The 22,834-nt window shown below is 39.6% G+C and overlaps 2 protein-coding genes across 3 annotated transcripts in view; one reads left to right on the top strand and one right to left on the bottom strand.

Moving 5' to 3' along the window:
* Top1 (DNA topoisomerase 1) overlaps window positions 1-1,343 on the top strand; it is a 62,785-nt gene extending 61,442 nt beyond the window's left edge. Inside the window, exon 19 of the mRNA XM_083113320.1 lies at window positions 452-1,343. Coding sequence (XP_082969446.1) covers window positions 452-554 — 103 coding nt within the window. The 3' untranslated portion in view covers window positions 555-1,343. The remainder of the gene's footprint in view (window positions 1-451) is intronic.
* Window positions 1-22,834, bottom strand: part of LOC145980303 (protein FAM210A-like) — a 37,432-nt gene that overhangs the window by 4,109 nt on the left and 10,489 nt on the right. The window contains exons 2-4 of one of the 2 annotated variants that reach the window (XM_083113322.1): window positions 20,414-20,774; window positions 16,554-16,699; window positions 11,771-11,892 (exon numbers count right to left, since the gene is read on the bottom strand). In XM_083113322.1, the coding sequence (XP_082969448.1) occupies window positions 11,771-11,892; window positions 16,554-16,699; window positions 20,414-20,774 (629 nt within the window). Of the gene's footprint in view, window positions 1-11,139; window positions 11,893-16,553; window positions 16,700-20,413; window positions 20,775-22,834 lie in introns of those variants that run through there. The other variant, XM_083113321.1, reaches the window with a different exon arrangement.

The following is a 22,834-nucleotide window of genomic DNA, read 5'->3' on the forward strand; positions in this document are numbered from 1 at the left end:
ATTATACATACAAAAAGGAAGGGAAAGGGGTGAGAGAGAGGTATTAACTGTTATTCTCCCTTTCTCTCTCTTAACATTGTTTTATTCAGTATTTCTAGTTTCTATTGCAACTTCTGAGAAATGTGCTGAAAATGAAAGGAAAAAAGTAATGCTCAACCGAATATTAAGCAAGACTTTCACTTGTATAAAGTGGTACAACCTGTATAAAATATTTATATTAATCAGGTTGAATCTCTGGTATCTGCAAGCAATTAATATATTTGCAAGCAGCATGGAATAACTTGATGTTACTTTTCGTGGTGTGTGTGTATTGGATATAAATATACAATTTTTCTTTTCCTTACATAAAAATTGTCAATTCCTTTGGAAGGTTATATTTTATCAATGAATGTAATTTTTTTGCCTTAGTACCTTCATTACTAATATTTCCATTTTTTTTTTTTTTTTGCAGGTGTAAAAAGTATAATGTGCCCATAGAAAAGATTTACAATAAAACTCAACGGCAAAAATTCCGATGGGCCATTGACATGGCTGGAGCAGATTATGTATTTTAATGCTAACTTGAAACAAATAGAGGAAAGAATGTGATTGAAGTGGTGTGCCTGTGAATAAACGATTGAAACACCAGGAGGTGTTTTATTTCATGCTCGAGAGGGAGGCGGCAGATCTGGTACCTTGCATGCGTGCAGCACAGTGAAACACCCACCAAATATATCTGTTGTGTTTGTACAGTGAGTGTGCAGTATTATATTTTTACTGGGGAAGAATTGCTCAGCTGATGGAACCAGTTGGCAGTCGTGGGTTTTACTTCGTGATTTAAGTTATTAGCGTGTGAATGGTGCTTACCACTCCTCGTGGTAGAGGCTGTTGCGAATGTAGAGAGAATAGTGACTTGTGGTCGATTCTTTAAGTTTTTTTGTTGTACTTCTTTTAGATGAACATACCACTGTATGAATTGTGATTTATAGTACGGATCTACAAAGAATTTATGGACATTTTTGAATACTGGACAACAGGTTGTAAAGAAGCCATTTATTGTGATATAGACAGAGTAATTTTTGACAATTTTATGTATTACAACATTTCAAATTCTGTACGAGATGCCGGTCTGTTGCAACCAATGCCCTGATGACTTAAGAAAATTGATTGCCTTGCATAATTGTTTTATATTTGAAGCGAGGGCCATGATTGCCTGATCATGTATTCTCACTGGAAAATTGTAGCTGGAGATGGGGGAGCCACTTCATGCTGTGGGTTATCATTAGCTGGGGATCATCACAGCAGTGCACCTTCTACTCTTGTCATCTCATCAGTATGTATATTTAAATAAAAGTTGAAGCAAGTGTTTTTGTTTATGTATACACACACATACATGTAAAACATTGTAACCTGTCTGGGAAAGGTGTAGCATAAGGTGGAGGATCATTAATTGTAAACATTACAAATAGTTACCTTGTTAGTTTCCATACAGGTTTTAAAAAGGCATTTTTAATATGATCTTACGTAATATTCATTTCTAGCCTTGTATCTAGATTGTTCATTGTTTTCAACTTTTTTCTTTATCCATTCCTAGCATATTTTCCACTTATGTTACACCTCGAATTTTTTTGAATTGTACAAATTTTGATGTTGGAATTTGCTTCATTTTTATTTTTCAATTGTGGAGAGTAAAATCCTCCTAGATTAGTGCATGCAAACTTAATAATAAGAAACTTTGGCTTCCCATTATGGGTATGTTTTATTCTAATAAGTGCAATACAGGTGGTGGTCAACCTTTAGTAGATGGTTTCAAATTAAACCAGCACCACATGCAGTAATGAACATAGGTGGATTATCAAAATAGATCATATTAGTGCGGACATCACAGCAGACGACAAACCAGGATTTGAGTCTAAACAACGGGTTTCCTCCTATCCAAATCAGAGGGGTTTTCCATCGGAAGGGTAGATTTATTTATTGTGCAAGCAGTTATGAAACAAAGTTTTGATGCATATCGTGCATCAATGTAAAGGGAAAATACATCTACAGGAAAACCTCGTTAATACGAAGTTCAAGGGACCAAAAAATGTCAACTTCGTATTAAACGACTTCGAGTTATCCAAACTTTTCAAGATGGCACCTGTTTTCAGGTGTAAATAAAGTAGAGTATAAATTCTCCCCACAAAGGATGTTTTATACTTGGTGGTAGCTCAGAAAATAAGCTTTATATGTACTATATAATAATATTGTACGTTTTAAAGAAAGTGTAAAAAATGTTACACAAAATGAGAACACTGAGCTTAACGCGGACACAAAGATTCCAAGGAGACTGTTAACACCATTTATCCTGCCTAGATATACAACTGGTTATGCACGGGATGCATGTTGTGGCAAAAAGTCTTTTAACAAACGGTATTTTCTTTTAATTGCGCAAAGTCGTTGCTCTTCCACGAAATTCTTACAATTTTAGTTCATAAGAAACCCGTTTGCAAGGTGACCTAGGGAAAGGAAAACAATCTTGTTTACTGCAAGAAGTGAACCTCGGAAGAATCTTGAGGGTAGTCACTGGCGCAAGCAAGAGACGGGAGATAATCGGGACAGGATGAATATTGGATTTTATGTGCGTTCACTAGAACATTGTCCGTTACAGGATTAACTGGTAAGAGAAGATTCTGTTGGGAGAGAACACAACCCTTCCCTGTCAAAAAACAAAAAAATCGGGGCTGTAAATTTCGTTCTGGTTCGGCTGTTAAAAAGACATCGTAAAAAAAGTCACGTATTCTTTGCTTCAGTTAACTTCACAATCGCCCCCCTCCCCCTTTGCAGGGATCAGTTCAAACTCTTCCTCAACTTGCATTGTAATCCACTCTGAAAAAGTAAACACACAACTGGCGATCTGTTTGCACGGCGCACTCGATAATCACTCTGGTTTGGATCCCACTTTAAACTGTATATTTAATCCCGCTTAGCTCATCAGCATAAAATGAACTAAAAACAAGCTTTACGAAACTTGCGTATTTTCAGATTAATCGGCAATTTATTGTAGGTTTCAGGAGTATTCTAGAGGTCAAACACTCGCTCCGCGAAAACTTTTCCTCTCGTATTCCTAAATTGAGCATTGGGTTTTTTTTAGGTTTTTTTAACAGCAGCAAGCTAATGGTTCTGAAGAAAAGTGGGGATTATATGGCTTTGCGAGATTCAAAACAATGACCCTTATTCCTTGGCATTGCAGTTACCCGCAAGCGAGAGCTTTCCAGACGCTAGACTAAACACTGGCGCCAGCTGCAGTGTAAACACAATGAGACCGGCTGGAAGTTAGAGCAGCAGGTGGCAGAAGGGAAATCATGGGCATTTTAAAGATAACGCAGTTGTCCAAGATCGAACTTTTATCAGCAGTGTGAAAAAAAAAAAATGATCCTTGTATTACCTTTTACCATGCAACAGAATAATACGGGCAATATTTCCTATCCAGACAGCTGCATTCAAACAAGAAAGAGGGACCTGAATTGTAGGAGAAGGAAGGGGGTCACTTTTCTATTACTTATCATGCGATTTTTGTTCGTTTCGAAGAAGGTATTCAGAACTGTTTGCTTTTTTTTAGACGCCAAAGGAAAGGAGCCAGTGTGCGCACACGAGTAAGAAAATTGTGGCTGAAACAATTAGCAAGGGAACCCTTCCCCCCCTGTTTGCTGATAACAAAAGGGGAGAAGTCACTCAGACAACAAAACACTGTTTTTTTTCAAATTTTATGACTGGCAGAGTTGGGAAACTGGAGTTGCAACATACGTAAGATCGACGTCAACTTTTGCGGGAAACCTAGATGACAACGCATTAAGCGGGTTGACGATCTTTAGTTGGCCTATGCGGGTTTGATTATCTGTAACAGTTTCCCTTTTTTTAATGAAGTTCTACAGGGCACAAAGAACATGCTTTTAATGAAAGTGGTTACCGGAAGTTGTCGGCTACCAGGCCAAAAGTTGCTCGCTCACGTGAAATTGCTGTATCTCTAGCTCGGAGCTAGACAGATGGGTGAGACTTTCAGGCACCACGCATCTTGTATTTTGGAACATTCATGCGATCTTATCTCGCATTTCTCATCTAGCACTGGTGAATATTTCCAAGGTGGCGCATTCAGCGGGGAAAGAGCTTGACCTCCCATCCACAATGACAAAGAATGTCAATGTCCAGCGGGCATTTCGGGCTACTTCCCTGGAGTTGTCAGCAGCTCTTAGGACAAGGAAACATGTCAAGGTCAAGTTAAAATAACGTCCAAGCTCTTTCCACATTCGATCTTCTCTTGTCGACTTACGCAGGTGTCTACTTCGAATTAAGCGAAACCAGTTTTGCGGAAGGGTCTTGTAAACAACTTTGTATTAAAAATTATCCGTATTTCGATTTATCTGTACTGAAATACATTATAAATCCTATCTTATCGGCTGGGGAATGGGAAGAACTTCGGATTAAAGGGTATTTCATATTAACCAATATCGTATTAACGAGGTTTTCCTGTATATACAGGGTGTTTGAAAAAGAACTCCCTAGTTTTAAGTATAAATTTAATAGGGAAAGTAATGAAAACTTACATCAATGAGTACATATCATGAAAGAGGATTCCTTCAAGTTTTGTTCAATGTTAGTACACCTCAACGTGGGATCCTTTGTTGCCCTGCACACGTCGAGACGATATTCCACTTCTCGCCACGTATTCACCAACATTTCAGGTGTAACTGTCCCAACCGCAGCGACGATTCTTTCCCGTAAATGATTGATGTGTCTGATCCTAGCACTGTACACAACATTTTTTATGTGGCCCCAAAAGAAAAAGTCCAGTGGGGTTAAGTCTGGGCTTCGTGGTGGCCAAGGTATTGGGCCAGCCCTGCCTATCCACCTTCCTGGAAAGCGAGTGTTAAGAACCGCACGCACCTGTTTACTGTAATGAGGTGGGGCACCATCTTGTTGGAAAAACACAAGCCCCTTTTCCGCCTCAATATCGTCCATTTAGGGAAAGATGTACTATGTCAACATGTCATGGTAAACGTCCCCGTTTATTGTTTTTTCTACAAAAATGAAAGGACCAACCACACGATCTTCCATCAAACCGCACCAGACATTAAGTTTGGGAGAGTCACGTTGATGCTGAATAACTTCATGTGGATGCTCTGCCCCCCAAATTCTACAATTGACGATTAACTGTTCCACTGACATGAAATGTAGCCTCGTCAGAAAAGAGAATGTTTGGTAAAAAATTGTCATCATCAATTCTGTGTAGAAATTCAACAGAAAACTCATACCTTTGGATTTTATCAGTAGGTTTCACTTCATGTAACAGTTGCAATTTGTAGGCGCGCAACTTTAGTCTTTTACGAACAACATCATACACTGTACCTTTAGGCACTCCTAATTGTAGACTACGTCTGGCCAATGACTTCTTCGGGCTCCGAACACACGAAACACGGATCTGTTCAACATCATCTTCGGAAGTTCTCGGTCTACCTGGTGATTTACCTTTTAAAACACTACCGGTTTCCTTGAAAGACTTTAGCCAATGACGGATAGTTTTTGCTGTAGGTGGTTCACCACCATACTGACATCTAAAATTACGTTGCACTGTTATAACTGACTCAGTTTTCACAAACCAAATCACACTGCGCTTTCTGTTGCGGAGTACACATTGTTGCTGAGTTGCTCTGCACTACACGAACGCCGGAACTGAACTGAGGGAACAAAGGGAAAAACACAGCACTGGTGCCGTCTCAAGGTCAAGCAGACCTACCAACTGCAAGGGTGCCAAACTTGGAGAGTTGATGAATCAAACACCACAAACTAGAATACTGTATGTCACTTTGTACAGATTCTAGGACACATTAAAACTAGGGAGTTCTTTTTCAAACACGCTGTATATCTCACACACACCTTACAGAGAAGAAGTTAAAGAATAACCAGAGTAAGAAAACCATGCATTTTTATACAAAAGTTGGACATTCCAATTCTGAGCACAGTTGAAGCTGGCCCAAAGCTCACCCATCTCAAGTTGGTCACACTGTTGCTATGGATGATGGGAAACCAGCAATTCTGTTTGGAGCTTTGCTTTACTCAATTTCCTACTCCGTTTATTCTTTACATTCTCATCTCTAAGGTATATGTATGTTATATATAGACAGTGATCAGAACGCTACATTTTAAAAGTAGCTTCGCTACAGCTACCGCTTCTCGTCCAAAATGTAGCTTAGCTGCAGTTAGTTACCAAAAAGGAGCTCGCTACGCTAGTCACATGCGCTAATTGCTACTTTTGAGCTACTTCTGCATAAAAAAAATAATTGAAACAACCGCACGGATATTCGAAAGCCCCTAGTATGATAGTTCTACTTACTGGAAAATAGATTGCTATTTACTGTCACAATTCCCGTATTTCGTTAATGTTTGCTCTACCATTTCGAATAGCTGGGGGATGCTGCTTTGGTATAGCTAAATGAGCAACAGGGTGGAGGGATGCTTTACGTAAGTTTCCTGTTGGGAATGTTTCCCTGAAGAGACGGTGGAAATTTTGTCACCTTGTAATCAAATGGCTCCAGGTTCGATAACCTGGCAGAGGCACTAGTGATTCTGATCCAGTCTCGTTTAGCTTATCTGTGCATTCCCTTTTCTTCCCAGCTTTGACTTTCCATGCGGGGTCTGTTCCAGAGATTACCGGCAAAAGTAAAAGTTCTGGGTGAATAAAGCTTCTCCACAAACTTGTACAAGCACTGCAATGTGGCAATGGCACACAAATCTCCTTCTCCGATTTCTTCCCAGCTTTGACTTTCCATGCGGGGTCTGTTCCAGAGATTACCGTAAAGTGGACTCAAAAACTAGGAAAAAGACGTAGTTGAGAGGATGGATCATCCTCCTACTCCACACTAATCATCATCATCCTTATTCTCGCAATTACCCAAAGTGGCAGAAGGTGACTAGATAACAAAATAAACCATTCTTCCTCATTGTCATGATTAGCATAAGTTATAGAAAAACAACGTAAAAGTAGAAGAAATGCATACATTTGGAAACTATATTATTTTTTTATTAACTAAAGAAAATGATCATTTGTGCAGAAAAGTCAATAACTTGTATATACTTTTTTTTACAATGTCATAAAATATATTGAGGAAACTGAAGTGTAAACCTGATTGTGAACAAATATTATTGTAATTCCAGAAAGTGTCTCTCTCATTCTTGTAACAATAATTTCTTGCTGGTGAGATCCTGTGTACTAACAATGATCAATGCTAAAAACGTACTGAGCCACTGAATGCTGTCACTATTGCATTGTCATTGTCTATCCATTGATGGCTCGTTTTTGCACTGCAAGAAGCGTTTTACACAGTAATTAATTACATTTACTTGTCTCTTACACCATGGATATCCACAGTAATTTGTTCCTGGTGTGGCTTTTTTTTTTCAGGGGTGCAGCAAATGAGGAATGTTTCTCCCCAAAATAGCGATGCAGCTAAAAAAAAGTACAGTCAACTCTCGATTCTACGACCCCGGGTATAACGACCCTTTATCCGGGAACCGTGAAAAATTTAGAAAAATTTGGGGGAAAAAGTTGAAAAATTGAAGGAAATCGACCGAAAAATGCGTTGTTTTTCCTCCATTCATTCTATTTACGAGCACTCTACCTCTAACAATTGGGTCTGAACTAAAAATAGACACCACCACACCATGCTTGAGATGATATCCAATAGCACTTGACCTCTGCCCTGAACTAATGTTACCCCGCACCCGACTGCCGCTACCCAATCTGCCAGGCTTGTTTTGCCACGCTTGCTCTTGGATATGCGAGAAGAGAAGATTGTACCTTGTCCTAAGAGCTACTGAAAACTTGGGGGAGGGGTGGGGGGAGCAGCCTGAAATGACTGCAGGACTTGCAGTCTTTGCCAATGTGTATGTCAGGTCAAGCTCTTTCATCGATAAATACACCACCTTGAGAGATAAGATCGCAGGAATGTTCGAAAATACAGATGCGTGGTGCCTGGAAGTCTGGCCCATCTGTCCAGCTCTGACCTAGAGTTCAGCAGGTTCCCATGAGTGAGCAACTTTCGACCTTGTAGCCGACAACTTCCGGTAACCGCTTTCATTCAAAACGTGTTCTTTGTTCCCTGCAACACTTCATAAAAACGCGAAACTGTTAGAGATAATCAAAACGACACAGGTGAACTAAAGATCGTCAACCCGCTTAATGCGTTGTCATCCAGGTTTCCACAAAAGTTTACTGCGATCTTACGTGCATCATAACTCCAGTTTCCCACTTCATAAGTTTTCCTAATTGTGTCGATGTCGTAATATCTGCCAAAAGTGTTCCGTTGGCTTACTGACTTCTCCCTCTTTTCCTGTCAGCAAACGTGGGGGGGGGGGGGGGTGCGATGCACATTGTTTCAGCCAGGATTTTCTTGCCAATTACAGGTGAGGGTAGAAAAGGACCCACCCCTCTTCCTCTCCTTTGACTTCTAAAATGGGGCAACCAGTTCTAGATATTCTTGAAAATGAACAAAAACCATAGAACAAGTAAAAAAAAAAGTGACCCTCCCCCTTTCTCCAGCTCATTCTCTGCCACTGGTGTGCATGGCAATGTTGATAATTGCAGAATTCAGGTTTTTTTTATTTACTTTTTTTATGCTGTTGTCTGCATAGGAAATAGTGCCCATATTATTGTCTGTTGCATGGTAAGACGTAAAGCAAGGGTCATTCCTTTCTTCTTTACACTGCTGCTAAAAGTTCAGTCTTCGACAGTTGCGTTTTAATTTGCATCCACTTTTCTTCAGAATCATTCATGTGGAGAGAGAAAAAAAAAGTGTGTTGAATGTAGGAATGGTGGCTGAAACCGATTAAAAAGACATTATTCAAGGGGAAAACGTTTGGAGGGGTGGGTGTTTGACAACGAGAATACTCCTAAATCCAACATTAAATCGTCGATTAACCTGAGAGTAAATAACGATCTACCATTTTGATATGTCAAAATGCGCAGTTTCATAAAGCTTGTTGCAACGCCAAGGGTCCCAGGTTCGAATCCCGGTCGGGCTTGGTTGTTTGTGAATGTCCAGTCATCAATTTCATCACTCATCCCCATCTTCGCAAATTAGCCAAGAGGCACAAAACGCGAAGTAAAATAAACTAAATCAAATCATAAAGCTTGTTTTCAGTTCATTTTATGCTGATGGGCTAATCGGGACTAAATATACAGTTTAAAGTGAAATTCAATTCCAAACCCGAATGATTATCGACTGCCACGCTGTTTAATGACTTGTCCTAGAATACGCATTGGGTGAAAACAGATAGCAAGTTGCGCGTTTCGTTTTTCACGCTGGATTACAATGCAAGTCAAGGAAGGAGTTTGGACTGCTCCCTTGAATGGGGAAGTAGGGTGAATGAAGTTGGTTGAAGCAAAGAAAAGTGACTTTTTTTAACAATGTATTTTACACAGGTGAACCAGAATGAAAAGTACAGCCCTGCCTTTATTTTTTATTTGTCTGGTACCTAGAGAGGTTGTGGTGTTTCTCCCGAGAGATCTAATCTTACCAGTTAATCTTGTAACAGACGATGCTCCAGTAAACCCGTATAAAATCCAACATTCATTCGGCCCGATTATCTCCCGACTTTTGCTGGCGCCAGTCTGACTGCTGTCAAGATTATTCAAGTTTCGCTTGCAATAAGCGAGAGTGTGTTTTCCTTTCCATTGGTCTCGGTGCAAACGGGTTTCTCATGAACTAGAATTGTAAGAATTTCCTGGAAAAGCAACGACTGTGCACAATTGAAACAAAGTAACATTATTTTAAATTCTCTTTTGTGAAAACTTTTTCATGTTATATTTTCCTTCTCACAACACGCATCCTGTGCATAACAGGTTGTATAACTACCAGGATAAATGGTGTTCACCATCTCCTAGGCATCTTTGTGTCAGTTTGAGCTCCCTTTAAGCTGAAAATTGGTGCAAATTCCAATAATGACCCCTTTTCCCGGGAACTGTGAAAGGTCGTTGAATCGAGAGTTGACTGTAGTTATTCAGAATATATTCACATAGGCCAGTTGAGTTTAGTTATCTGGGTATTAAATTTATTCTATACTAATGAATTAAATTACGCAGATATCTATAATCTGCAATATCAAGATATTTATAATCTAGATTATACGTATTTGCATGTTACATACTTTTTTATAAACCTCCTGCAAAAGTAAGTGGTGGTGTCGAATTTTTCTTTGACACTGTGGTCACATTCAAAATTTTCCTCAAAATGCAAAGAAGAAATGTAGCTGTAGCGAAATTTTCGCTAAAACTACAGGAATTTTGTAGCTTTGCTACAGCTACAAATTTTGTAGCTAGCTAGCATGCTACTTCCGACCACTGTATATAGACGTATTCTCCGAAATGTCATCGTTACATTGATGCAAGATGCACATCAAAATTTTGTTTCGTAACAGCGGTCATGATTCTTCAAGTTACCCTTTGCAATGGAAAACTCAATGGATTTGAATAGGAAAAAAACATTACTTGTTTAGATCGAATCCAGCTTGTCGTCTGCTGTGACGTCACACTAATATGGTCCATTCTACACAAGAATTCATACTTTGCACTCCCTCCTATTGTCACCACAATAGACCAAAGTGGAAAAAAAAAGCTCCTCTGTAATTGCGACGCTCAAATTTAGAATGATTCCTCTAATTGTTGCATATTGGGAAAAGTTTTTTTTTGTCATTACATGTAAAAAAATATGATAAAGAAATAGTGGTTGAAAAGGAAAAGCTAACATTTTGAAAATACATTTGTTAAAAGTACTAATAATGTATTTTGTTATTCCAGTATATCAATACCTTCATATGTATATGAATGAACAATAAGGACAACTGAATTACCTACATATGGTAATTCAGTTCTGTCATTATTGTTCTTTCATATACATATGAAGGTATTGATATACTGGAATGACAAAATACATTATTAGTACTTTTAAGAAATATATTTTCAAAATGTTAGTTTTACCAAGAAAAAGTATGAAATGTTATTTAAAATGATCATGAATGGAGTATTATTTTTCAACCACTATTTCTTGATCATATTTTTTTACATGTATTTACATGTAAACATGTTGGCATTGTGCCACAGCTGCTATGTGAAAATAAAAAAAAATGCAAAATTTTCAACTTTATTCCTCCACAATTCTTCATTGGTAACAACTATTAATACATTCTGGTTATGTTTCTTTAAAAACATTTTAAATACAAATTGCGTGGATTTCTTGCTGTAAATAAACCTGTGACAAGACATGCATGGATGCAAGTGGGTATATCCTTAGAGCACTCAAGAAGAAACCTGAACTTAGGAAAGGCACAAAACAGAAACCTTTACCTCTTTCTTTGGCCATTATTACCATGAGGAACACAAGTATATACACTGTGCTCAATATGAACACATCACAGCACTTCATTTCATTCTAAAATTATCTAGAAAACAAAAAGGTCAGTCAAAGACAAAAGCAACCATCACAAATTCATTCGTGCTCACTGAAAATACTTATTTGTCGCTACAGCACCAGATTGCATCATTACTTGTTGACTTTGCTTCAAAGCTAACAATCAGATGCAACGCCCCTAGTGTTAAGTACATTCTACCTCCAGTGTTAGCAGCACCTAGGATTGCAAGTCATTTGTCATTGTCAATTTTTCCCCTGATTTCCCTAGCTTTCTCTATAGCATCAGTCTTCAGCTTATCCTTCTTTTCTAAAATGGATTCCTTCTGTACCTGAATTCGATCCTTCTGTACCTGAATTCGATCCTTCAGTGTTTCCTTCCTTTCCTCATATATTTCCTTCAGCTTACTTCTTGGTGGAATTGGCTTTATGTATCCCCACTCCTTTAAGTACTTTATGGAAACTGTTGTACCACCTGGAAGATAAGTTTGCATACATTAAGTAATGCAACAAACACACACAGTCCCTGACAAACATTAGAATAATAAACTTTTTACGGGAAGCAAAGATTAGGTTTGCCATTCATCCTGACAAAAGCAATTTCCAGATTTTTCAGACCATTATACAATGTTTTAATTTCGGTGATATGATCAACACCATGCTCTGGCCACCTAATGTGTACCTGATGCAAGAATATCGGAGAAATTCCCTCTCTGGGTTTCCAGCATGAAAGTCAGATGACTGACTTAATGGCTTTACCCATTTCAAAGGAAATCAATACTGACTTTAAATCACGATATGAGGAGATATATAAAAAATACTGTTGCTAGTTTTGAATACTGCAATGAATTTGTACAAAATACAGCTTGGGTGTGACGAGATAATTAATTATACAGTGTTTCAAAAGTCATGCATCCCAAACTTTGCTCATAACATGAAAATCGTAAGATATATTTTCACTAGGTTGTCTGCATTATAAAAGATCTCCATTGACATGTTTTTCAGTGCTTAACATTACCAGTTTACTCCATACAGAAAATTATATAAATTAGTAACTTTTGGAAGTCGGCATTAGTTTTTTCCAGAAAAATCACTTTTCAGTGATCATCAATCATAATTATTGACTGATCAGTGGATTTGGTTTATTTTACTTCGCTTTTCTATCACTTTTGGAAAAGATGAGGGTGAGTGATGATATGATTAAATTGATGGAAGGGACACTGACAAGTAATGCCCAGGCTGGGATTCAAACCTGTGGACTTTGGCCTAACCCCTCAAACACTGAGGATGGCAAGGGTCATAATTAAACTTCTGATAGCATGCTAAAAGTCTTTTGTGACCTCCATGTGTCATGTGCAAAATCTCATAGGTTTGGGACATTAAATGTGTAGGCTATTGTTTGAGTTAAAAAATTTGCATGATGCATTCACTTCCAGGTTCCCAAAATCAAAGCCAGTTCCAAAATTGTTGTTTTGTGAAGTACATTAAAACCAGGTTATTTTTCTTGGAACATCTTACACACAAGCATAAGAACAAGTAGTTAAAACACCCTCTAACAATGCACATGCCCTGTTCCAATGAATATAACATACCGACTCGATGAACCTTTTGCCTCAATGTTGGACATGTATTTTATCCCCATTCCCTCCCAATAATGACAGGTACAGAAATTTTAAATTTATGCCCCCCCCAAAAAAAATATTATTCAGCAGGTTACTATGGCCTTCAAAAAAAATTAAAAAAAAAAAAAAGTTCCTACTATCACACAAACTCACATTAAAAATAGTTAAATACTTCCGGATAAAACAACAATGCATAATGCTCCTAAAAAGAAGCAGAGTATCAAGTGGATGCAAACCACTTGAAATTTACAAGTAATTACCGCGAAAGACCATGTTTCGACAACATGTCCCCATATCTTTAACAATACCCCTTATACAAGTACTTTTTGTATATAAACAAAAATCCCGGGAAATTCACGAAATGTGGCATCTTCCACCAGGCTCTTAACCAATTTCCTGTGGCGGAGCTATATATACTCTAAAATTGGGCCTTTTTTTGCGGAGCGTCTATATATAGACTGTATTTGAAAATTAATGGTTCTTGTATTGTGGCAAGTTATTTTTATTGACACCACTTTTTCGTGCTATTATTAGTCTGTGTGGGCTATTGGCAATCAAAAAATCCATTGTTGCTTTGTCAGTTCCTGAAAAATATTGTTTCCCAATAGAGTCGTGATGGTCTAGTTGGTAGGGGGTCTGACTGCCATGTGGGAGACCCAGGTTCGATTCCTGGGGTGGGTGTACCGAGGTCTGAATTTTACTGGCTTGGTCCCTGCATAAAGTGTCTCGGGGGCTCACCCAGCCTCAAATCAATGTGTACCTGGGGCAACCCTGGAGGGTAAAGGTGGCCAGAGCTGGTGCTGATCACGTCACCTCCAAAATGGCCAGGATCTAGAATATGTACGTAGTGGAGGTGTGGGCCCCTACCCCCAAATCCCCTAAATGTGCCATTATAGCATGGTGCTGTATGCAGGGGAACTTTACCTTTGACCTTACATAATATGGAATGTTTATTTGCTGAAGTCTGTACATAGATTGTTTTCCTTAGGTTGATTTTGTGGCATTAGTTTTTTGCATTATTTATGATGAAACGTATTTGCGGTTGTATCTATATATAGACAATTGTTTTTGGTCGCACTTCCCTTTAGGATCACCAAAGGGGGGTTAATTGTCACTGATCGAAAATAATGGTCTGGCCTCGTAAACATGTAACAAATAATCCACTAGTTTTGCCCACCTCCCTTCAATAATAAATATCTGGCAGTGAGGAAAATACTGTAAATAAGAATAAATAAACTGCCATGTGCTGAAAATTCATTTTTATGGTCAGCCCTCTGGATGCAAATAGACCGAAATCTACAAGCAACCACCACACAAGACAACTCTTCGACGACATGTCACGTCCTTAACCCAGATTCTGAAGAGGGGAGGAGGGGGGAAGATATGCAAAAAAAAAATTGGGAAATTTATTGTAATTTCAATGCCTCTCTTTTATTATTTAAGGGTTTGGGGCAAAATTTAAATCGTGTTTACATGGGATAATTGTGGCCAGCTGTGATATACTGAATTTCTGAAACAGTCTGAAATTTTTGCATTTTTTTACCCCAAAAAAGCAAGTAACATGTTGTCGAAGAGTGATCTTTTTTTCGTGATTAACTGCAAATTTCAACCTATTTGCATCCTTGCTTTCAATACAAAAAAATTAATTATCATTATTAATTTTTGGAGATATGACATGCTCAATGCCATCGCTTGGTGCTGCTCCAGGAGTCTCAAAGAGCACTGCTAAATAGGGACGAGGTGTGGATGAAAAGAATCCTGGGTAGTCAGCAGTACCTTAGAATCCTCGCAGGAGTCCAATTTTGGTGCAAAATTATGATTTACGATTCTTCATTTAAATGTATATTGCTTGTGCCTGTTGACAAAATTTCAACCTGCCAGTATTGCCAAATAAGGTCATATGTCCCTAAAATGATACTTTTTCATGCATATAATCGCCAATCCCAAACCCAGCGAATACAGCACAGGACCAATTTCAGTTACAAATGACAGATTAATATGACAGATATTGAATTCTTTTGTGAAATAAGCAAAATGCATAGGTAATCTTTCAGCAAAGGTGGAACTTAGATGTTGTAAATTATAAAGATTTGCATCAAGTCACTGTTATCGATAAAGCACATTATCATAAATTATTGTGATTTTCAAAGTTGCTGGTCCTTTGATGGGCATGCTTGCAGCGTACAAAGACGTTATGCACAGTCAGTTGTGCTGCTTATAAATCCATAAAAGGATCGTGTGATACCTATGATAATTGGGTATATTTAATTGTTCTGTTATTTCCTAGGTAGAAAAATGTCAGTTTCAGGCGGTGTTGCCCAATGTATCCACGAGTTCACATTGTCAGCATATGCAATTTTAAAGTAATCATCAGCTGTTAATGTTGAGACAAATGACTGTTTTGTTTTTTTGAAGTAGTATCGGAAGTCGCCTGTTGCTCATAAGGTACAGTCATGTAAAATTTAACATCGGCAACCAATAAATAAGTCCAATAGATCATGAATTCTTTTCCACTTGGAATTAACATGTGAATTATTCTAAATTCAGTGCATGAATCCATGTTCTACTGTATGTGTATTCTCTTTCAGCAGGGAGGAATTTGGGTGTGCTTTTGATGTATCCAGCATCGTTATTTGTTTTAAGTAAACTCACCAAGTGGTAGGAGATAATAGTGTTATATATCTCATCTACGCTTATCACAGATCTTAGACAGTATTAAGGTTTGGGGTTCTGTTGGGTTTTATGAACATTAAATTCATCCACGTTTCTGAGAAAAATGGATATTCAAGGATGGAATTGAGTTGTCACGGATTGAGTGCAAGTTTGGGAGTTAGGGTAGTAGCTGACACTCCAGAAGGGTATAGAAACACATTGGATTATCATTGAAATTTGATAAGTTGTTGGTGGTAGCGGTGGGCAGTGACAGTTTCACCAAGTTACAACAGCTCAAAGTAGGTAGACGATACCCTGTTGATACCACCAAACACACAGCATCGTCTTCCGGCCGAGTCGATTTGGTCTTGAGGAAGATGTTGATGGTTGGCCGGGATCAACCCACGATTTCTTGCATTTAGGATTCTCGAAATATATCCACTTTTCATCGCCAGTCACAATCCGATGCAGGAAAGACTTTATTTTTTGACTTCCGCCTGTTATTAATTTATAGAAATTTATGTATGGAGCACACTGCTAATGTTAAGCATTGAAAAATCTCAATTGATGGGGCTTCATAATGCAATCAATATCTCTTATGATTTTCATGTTATAGGCAATCAAAGTTTGGGTTGCATGACAATAAAATATGTTTTGTTGTCCTTCTTTCTTTGTTAAAAAATCTACTTTTAGTGCACTACTACAAAAATGTTGATTTTTCCAGAAATACTGTAAATTTCCATGAGATTTCCAAGAAAAGTAAATTCCCAGAGTGGCAGGCACCCTGGAATATACCCTCGTGCATATTCCATAGACTTCATTACCACTTAAATATAATGCTGTAATAAGATAAAACACTTACCCAATGTTACTGTGTACCTTGCAGGTGTTGCTATCTTGTACAGAGCGTATGCAATGGCCAAATACCCTGCACTGGAGTCTTTCAGGGGACCTGTGATACGTTCACCTGCACCTAGAGCCTCCAACACGGACACAACATCAACACCACTGAAAGATAAATAAACTGGCACAATTATTTCATACTCATGAAGTATCATACATCAATTAAATCCACTACTTATGCAATAACTGTTTCATTCCCTGTTAATTTGGTAAATATTTTACAATTTACTGTCAAGATTATCAGTGCTAAAATAACTAATAACCAACAATGTTTATATTAGAAATCCATATACAGTAAAACTTCTCCTAACGGACACCTCTAAATTACAGACATCTTTCAATTCCCCGTCAGAAATACATGGGGTTTAATGGCAATATTACTTCTCAATAACGGACACTGAAAACTACCTCCCCAAAGCAATAAAACTTCTTAATAATGGACAGCCTGTAAGAAAACGGTCGCAATTCCTGGAATTCAACATAACCATGGCCAGTATTTCGAACTAGCGTGCATCCTTTCATGTTACACCGAACATATTTATTTTTAAAAGTGCAGACAGTAGACAGTATTCTTTGTACGAGGCGCATCCAGAAAGTAAGTTTCCCTATTTTTTAAAAACAACAACAACACAGTTTCAGGAAACCATTTATTGGCAACAGGTACAGCAAAGGTTCAGCTATTTTTCAACATAGCAACCACCAGAATTGAGACACTTGTCGTATCGTGGTATCAACTTTTGGATCCCACTGTCGTAGAACTTTGCCGCCTGTGAATGGAACCAGCGTGTGACAGAAGTCTTCAGTTCTTCGTCGTTGCCAAAAACGCTCACCGGAGGACAGGAATTTCTTGAGGTGCAAGAAAACGTGAAAATCGCTGGGAGCCAGATCAGGACTGTAAGGTGAATGATCAAACAACTCCCAGCCAAATTCCGTCAAAACAGCTGCTGTGCACCGAGCCGTATGTGGACGAGCATTGTCATGGAGAAGCACAACACCTGCAGTAAGCATGCCACGCCTCTTGTTTTGAATGGCACGTCGCAATTTCCTTAGTGTTTCACAGTAATGGTCAGCGTTCACCGTTTCACCTCTGGGGAGGGAGTCAATGAGCAAAATGCCCTTCCTGTCCCAAAACACAGTGCACGTCACTTTCTGTACCGACAGCGTCTGTTTGAATTTCTTCTTGACCGGAGATCCACTATGCTGCCAATGCATTGACTGCTGCTTGGTTTCCGGGGTGAAGTGCGAAATCCACGTCTCATCGCCTGTGACGATCCTGCCGAGGAAATCATTGCCGTCATCATGGTACCGTTGCAGCAATGTCAGTGCTGCTCCTGACCGTTTCATTTTGTGTTCGGGTGTCAGGTTTTTCGGCACCCACCTGGCACACAATTTTTTGAACAGCAGGCGCTGCGTGACAATCTCATGCAACACGGATCGCGATATCTGCGGAAAAAGGCTATTCAACTCTGTAATCGTGAAGCGACGGTTCTCTACGATGCGCTGCCGCACCAGCTCAACCAGATCATCAGTGATGAGGGACGGACGCCCACTGCGCTCTTCATCATGGACACTTTGACGACCTTCCGAAAACTGCCGACACCAGCGACGCACCATCTGCTTACTCATAATGTTCAGCCCATAGACCTCACAGAGCTAACGATGAATGTCAATTGGCGCAATGCTTTGTGCATTCAGGAACTTTATCACCGACCGAACCTCGCATGCGGCGGGAGAAGGAATACGAGCTTCCATTTCGGACCACTGCTGCCTCGCTACTGGCGCCGGGCGGGATCTGTCCGCCTGGCATATGATTGATACGTCTTAGCTCTGCTGCGCATGCGCAATTTACACGGCTCATTATGTTTACTTTCACGGGGAAAAAATAGGGAAACTTACTTTCTGGATGCACCTCGTAGTTATCTTCAGAAGTGACACATGTCGCAGAAACACAAACAAATAACTCTAAAGGAAAAAGTTGAAGTCATCAACGTCTACGAAAAGACAATTGTAAAGAACTTTAAGATTCAGAAAAATATAGATGATTATTTTGGACAATCTTGGTCTAGCCAGAAATAGTTAGAGCCTATTGAAAATGAAAGAGCATTTTGAATGCAGTAATTTAACAAAGGAATACCAGGTGTATAAGCTTAAATCTGCTGTTTTGTAAATCTACTGAGCTACACATTTTGCCCACCTCTCGGGCAATTTGTGGATACCACGCCAAAAAAAGTCCTTCTCTTTCGAGGCAAACCACTCATCAAGTCATGTTCGGACATCTGCATACAAATCGAAGTGCTACTCAGCGAGGGCGTGGCCCATCGATGAAAAAAGGGTGGTAGTCGGAAGGGGCCAGGTCTGGTGAATAGGCAGGATGGGGTAGCACCTTCCAGTTGCGTGTATCCAAGTAGTTTTGGACCAGTCTTGACGTGTGCGATGGGGGTGTTGTCGTGGAGGAAAATCAGCTTGTCATGTCTTTGTTGATAATCCGGCCTTTTGTCACACAGAGCACGGTGCAATTTTGATAAGTTGTTGGTGGTAGCGGTGGGCAGTGACAGTTTCACCAAGTTACAACAGCTCAAAGTAGGTAGACGATACCCTGTTGATACCACCAAACACACAGCATCGTCTTCCGGCCGAGTCGATTTGGTCTCGAGGAAGATGTTGATGGTTGGCCGGGATCAACCCACGATTTCTTGCATTTAGGATTCTCGAAATATATCCACTTTTCATCGCCAGTCACAATCCGATGCAGGAAAGACTTTCTTTTTTGTCTAGCAAGCAAGATTTCGCATGTGGTTTGGCGTATCTCCAGCTGCCGATCGGTCAATTCATGCGGCACCCATTTTCCGATCTTTTGAACCTTTCCCATGGCATGTAGACGCATCGAAATGGCTGCTTGAGTAACACCTAATTGCTCGGCAAGCATCTTTTGCGTTTGGGTATCGTCCTCGTCCAAAAGAGCCTGCAATTGATGGTCCTCAACCTTCCTGGGCCCATTTTCACGCTTCTTGTCGCTCAGGTCAAAATTGCCGTCTTTGAACCGACGAAACCAATCCCTGCACGTTGTTTCCGATACAGCACTGTCACCATAGGCCTCCACAAGCATTCGATGCGATTCGGCAGCCAATTTCTTCAAATGGAAGCAGAAAAGGAGAGCTTCCCGCATATGCTCTTTTTCTGGCACAAAACTAGACATGCTTACCACAGGAACACTGTCTGTTGTTGTCTGCACATGCTGACGATGTGCACTGATTCGTGTTGGCAGATGTCCAACTCATACAAACACCAGGTATGGCGTGCCCATGGTAGCTTCATATGCTCACTAATGCCATCTATGAGCAAACAGCAGATTTAAGCTCATACACCTGGTACATTACGGGGAAATTTTGAAATTTGTAATGTATGTAGGGATACTTTAGTAAATTTAAATTCACTGTATGTAGTACAGTATTTTGTTCCTCGATTGTAGGAAAAAAAAAACAAAGGCGAGAGCACTTGCCACTTGGCTACACAGGAGCCTATATCTACATATAAACACGTCAACATAGCACTAAAATAATAATAATTTTCTACTTAATATTTCCTATGTGAATAAAACATTATTTTATTTTGATTATGCTTAAAGTTCAAATGAAAAAATAAATCTGTTTATAATTTTCATTATTATTCTTGAGTTTGAAATCATTGTGCGGTATGGTTGTCTTGCAATAAATACATAAAGATGTTTGAAAAAAATAATGCAAACATATGACAGAGAAGAAAAATGCATTTGATTTACATTGTACCAGCATACTTTAAAAAAAAAAAAAAAAAACTTACCTCTTTGCAAGATAATAAAAGCCTCCAAACCAAAATATTGAAGTAATGACATGTACAGGCACCAAAACATACCAATAATCACGGTACATTTGTTTAAACTTTTTAAACAGAGAAAGTTTCTTCTCAGGCTTTTCTGGGTTAGAGTCTTCCTTACACTCAGGATCAGACTTTGTGGAAAAGCTGCAGGATATTCGAAGATTTCCAGACCAATGAGAGTATATTTGAAGATTTCCAGACCAATGAGAGTATGGAGAACCAAAAAATGATGAGCAGGCAATAGTTCTTCCAAACTGAGGTTTCAGAAAAAGAACATTTCTATCAGGTATGTCGGATTGGAACATTTTTCTTCTTTCCCAGGAACCTAGGGGAAAAAACACATATGAATCTAAAGTCATGGAGAAAATCTTAATGGAATGTGAAATTGCAGCCTTAGAAAATCTTCATTTTGTCATACCATTGCAGTATACATAGCTACAGGAAAGGAGAACACTGCAGAAATACAAAGCAATCCTACCTATCATCCAAGGCCTGTTCAAAATAAACTGAATACTTTTGTAAAGTTTATATATAAATTCGTTGAAGAGAACCGACAGTGGTGGTGTATAACTGTGTTCTTAGTTATTAACTTGGCCCAGTTTCAAAGCCGTTGCTAACCACAGTAACGCAGTAGATTCGCCTTGAGTGAAGCTCTTTTGAGTGCCCGCTGTGATTTTCAGTTACCCTACCAAGAAGTAACTGGAAGAGAAGAGCAGCAAGTATGTGTGAAATTGCACAAAACTTTCAAAGAGACGTCTGACATGTTACATGAAGCCCATGGCAAGGAATGTTTCAGTGGAACACAGTGTTGTGAATGGTACAGACGTTTCAGCTCAGATTGAACTTCCATCGAGAATGACGAATGAGTAGATCTCATGTTAAAATTACGTTGATCATGTTCTTTGACTGGTAAGGGATCGGGGTTTGTACTGCATTGTTCCACAATGAATGTAGCATTATACGTTTAACATCATGCAACGATTTCAAGAAAAGGTGCAGTGCAATAGGCCACAGATGTGATAAAACAAGTCCTGCATGGTTCATCATGATAATGTGTGTGTTCATTCCTCACTTGTTGTCCGGGAGATTTTGCCAAAGTACAAGACACCTGTTGTCCCACAACCAGCCTACTCCACTGATTTGGCACCAGCAGACTTCTTCCTCTTCCTCAAGTTGAAATCAACCCTCAAAGGTCACATATTCCAGACAATAGAAGAGATCAAGGGGAATTCGCTAAGGAACCTACAGGCCATTCCAAAACTAGAGTTCCAGAAGGCATTGTAGGACTGGAAGAAACACTGGGAACAGTGTGTACACAATGCAGGGGTGTACTTTGAAGGAGACAGATCCGATTAACTGGTGAATATTATAATTTTTTCTATTTTGTAAAAATTCAGTGTCTTTTTGAACAGCCCTTGTACACTATGTGGAAGAAAGTCAATGGACACCACATGTCAGTGGATACCATTAGTTTTCTTGCAATCAATAGGAGGTCGGTCTGCCTTTGGCAGCGATAACAGCAGCCACTCGTCGTGGTAAACTGGCCACAAAGTTGTGTAGTACACCGAGTGGGATTTTCCGCCATTCCTCCTGCAGTACAGTCATCAACCCTGGGAAGTGTAGAAGGGCGAGTATATCGTGACCTCAATTGGCACTCCAGTTCATCCCATTGATGTTTGATAGGGTTGAGGTCAGGGCTCTGAGCAGGCCAATCCAGTCGGGTGACATTATTTTCTACATACCACTCCATGGTAGCCCTGGAAACATGACAAGTCGCATTATCGTCCTGGAACACACATTCTTAGTTTCCATAGAAACGCCACAACGTGGGGAGCATGAAGTTGTCGAGAATATCTCGGTAGGATGCAGACGTCATGTGGCCATACACCGGCACCACTGGACCCATGCCATGCCAGCTGAAACAACCCCAGAACATATGCCGCCACCACCATATTTCACTGTGGGCACTACACACTCGGGTAACAGACGTTCTCTGGGTAATTGCCATACCCACACTCTCCCATCTGATTGAAACAGTGTGAAGTGTCATTCATCGCTCCATAGGACCTTCCGCCATTGCTCCACCGTCCAGTTTCTCCGCTTTTTACACCAGCGTAGTATCTGCTGTTTATTGTTTTTTGTTATCAGGGGTTTGTGGGCAGTGGCTTGACTATGATAACCGAGCGCATGGGCCTCCTTGCAAAATGTCTTGGTTGAAACAGTCAAATTGGTTGCACTTTGAAACTCTTCTGCAATCGAATGCATTCGACGGGTCCCGTTTTCCCAAATCTCCCTCTTCAGCACTATCCTGTCCCGGCCATCCAATTTCATGGTCTTCCACTTTGTGGTGCATTGCTGCAGTGTCCATTTTCCTTCCACTTCTTG

The sequence above is a fragment of the Lepisma saccharinum genome, chromosome 27, assembly GCF_977018435.1.
Source record: "Lepisma saccharinum chromosome 27, izLepSacc3.1, whole genome shotgun sequence".
Lineage (NCBI taxonomy): Eukaryota > Metazoa > Arthropoda > Insecta > Zygentoma > Lepismatidae > Lepisma > Lepisma saccharinum.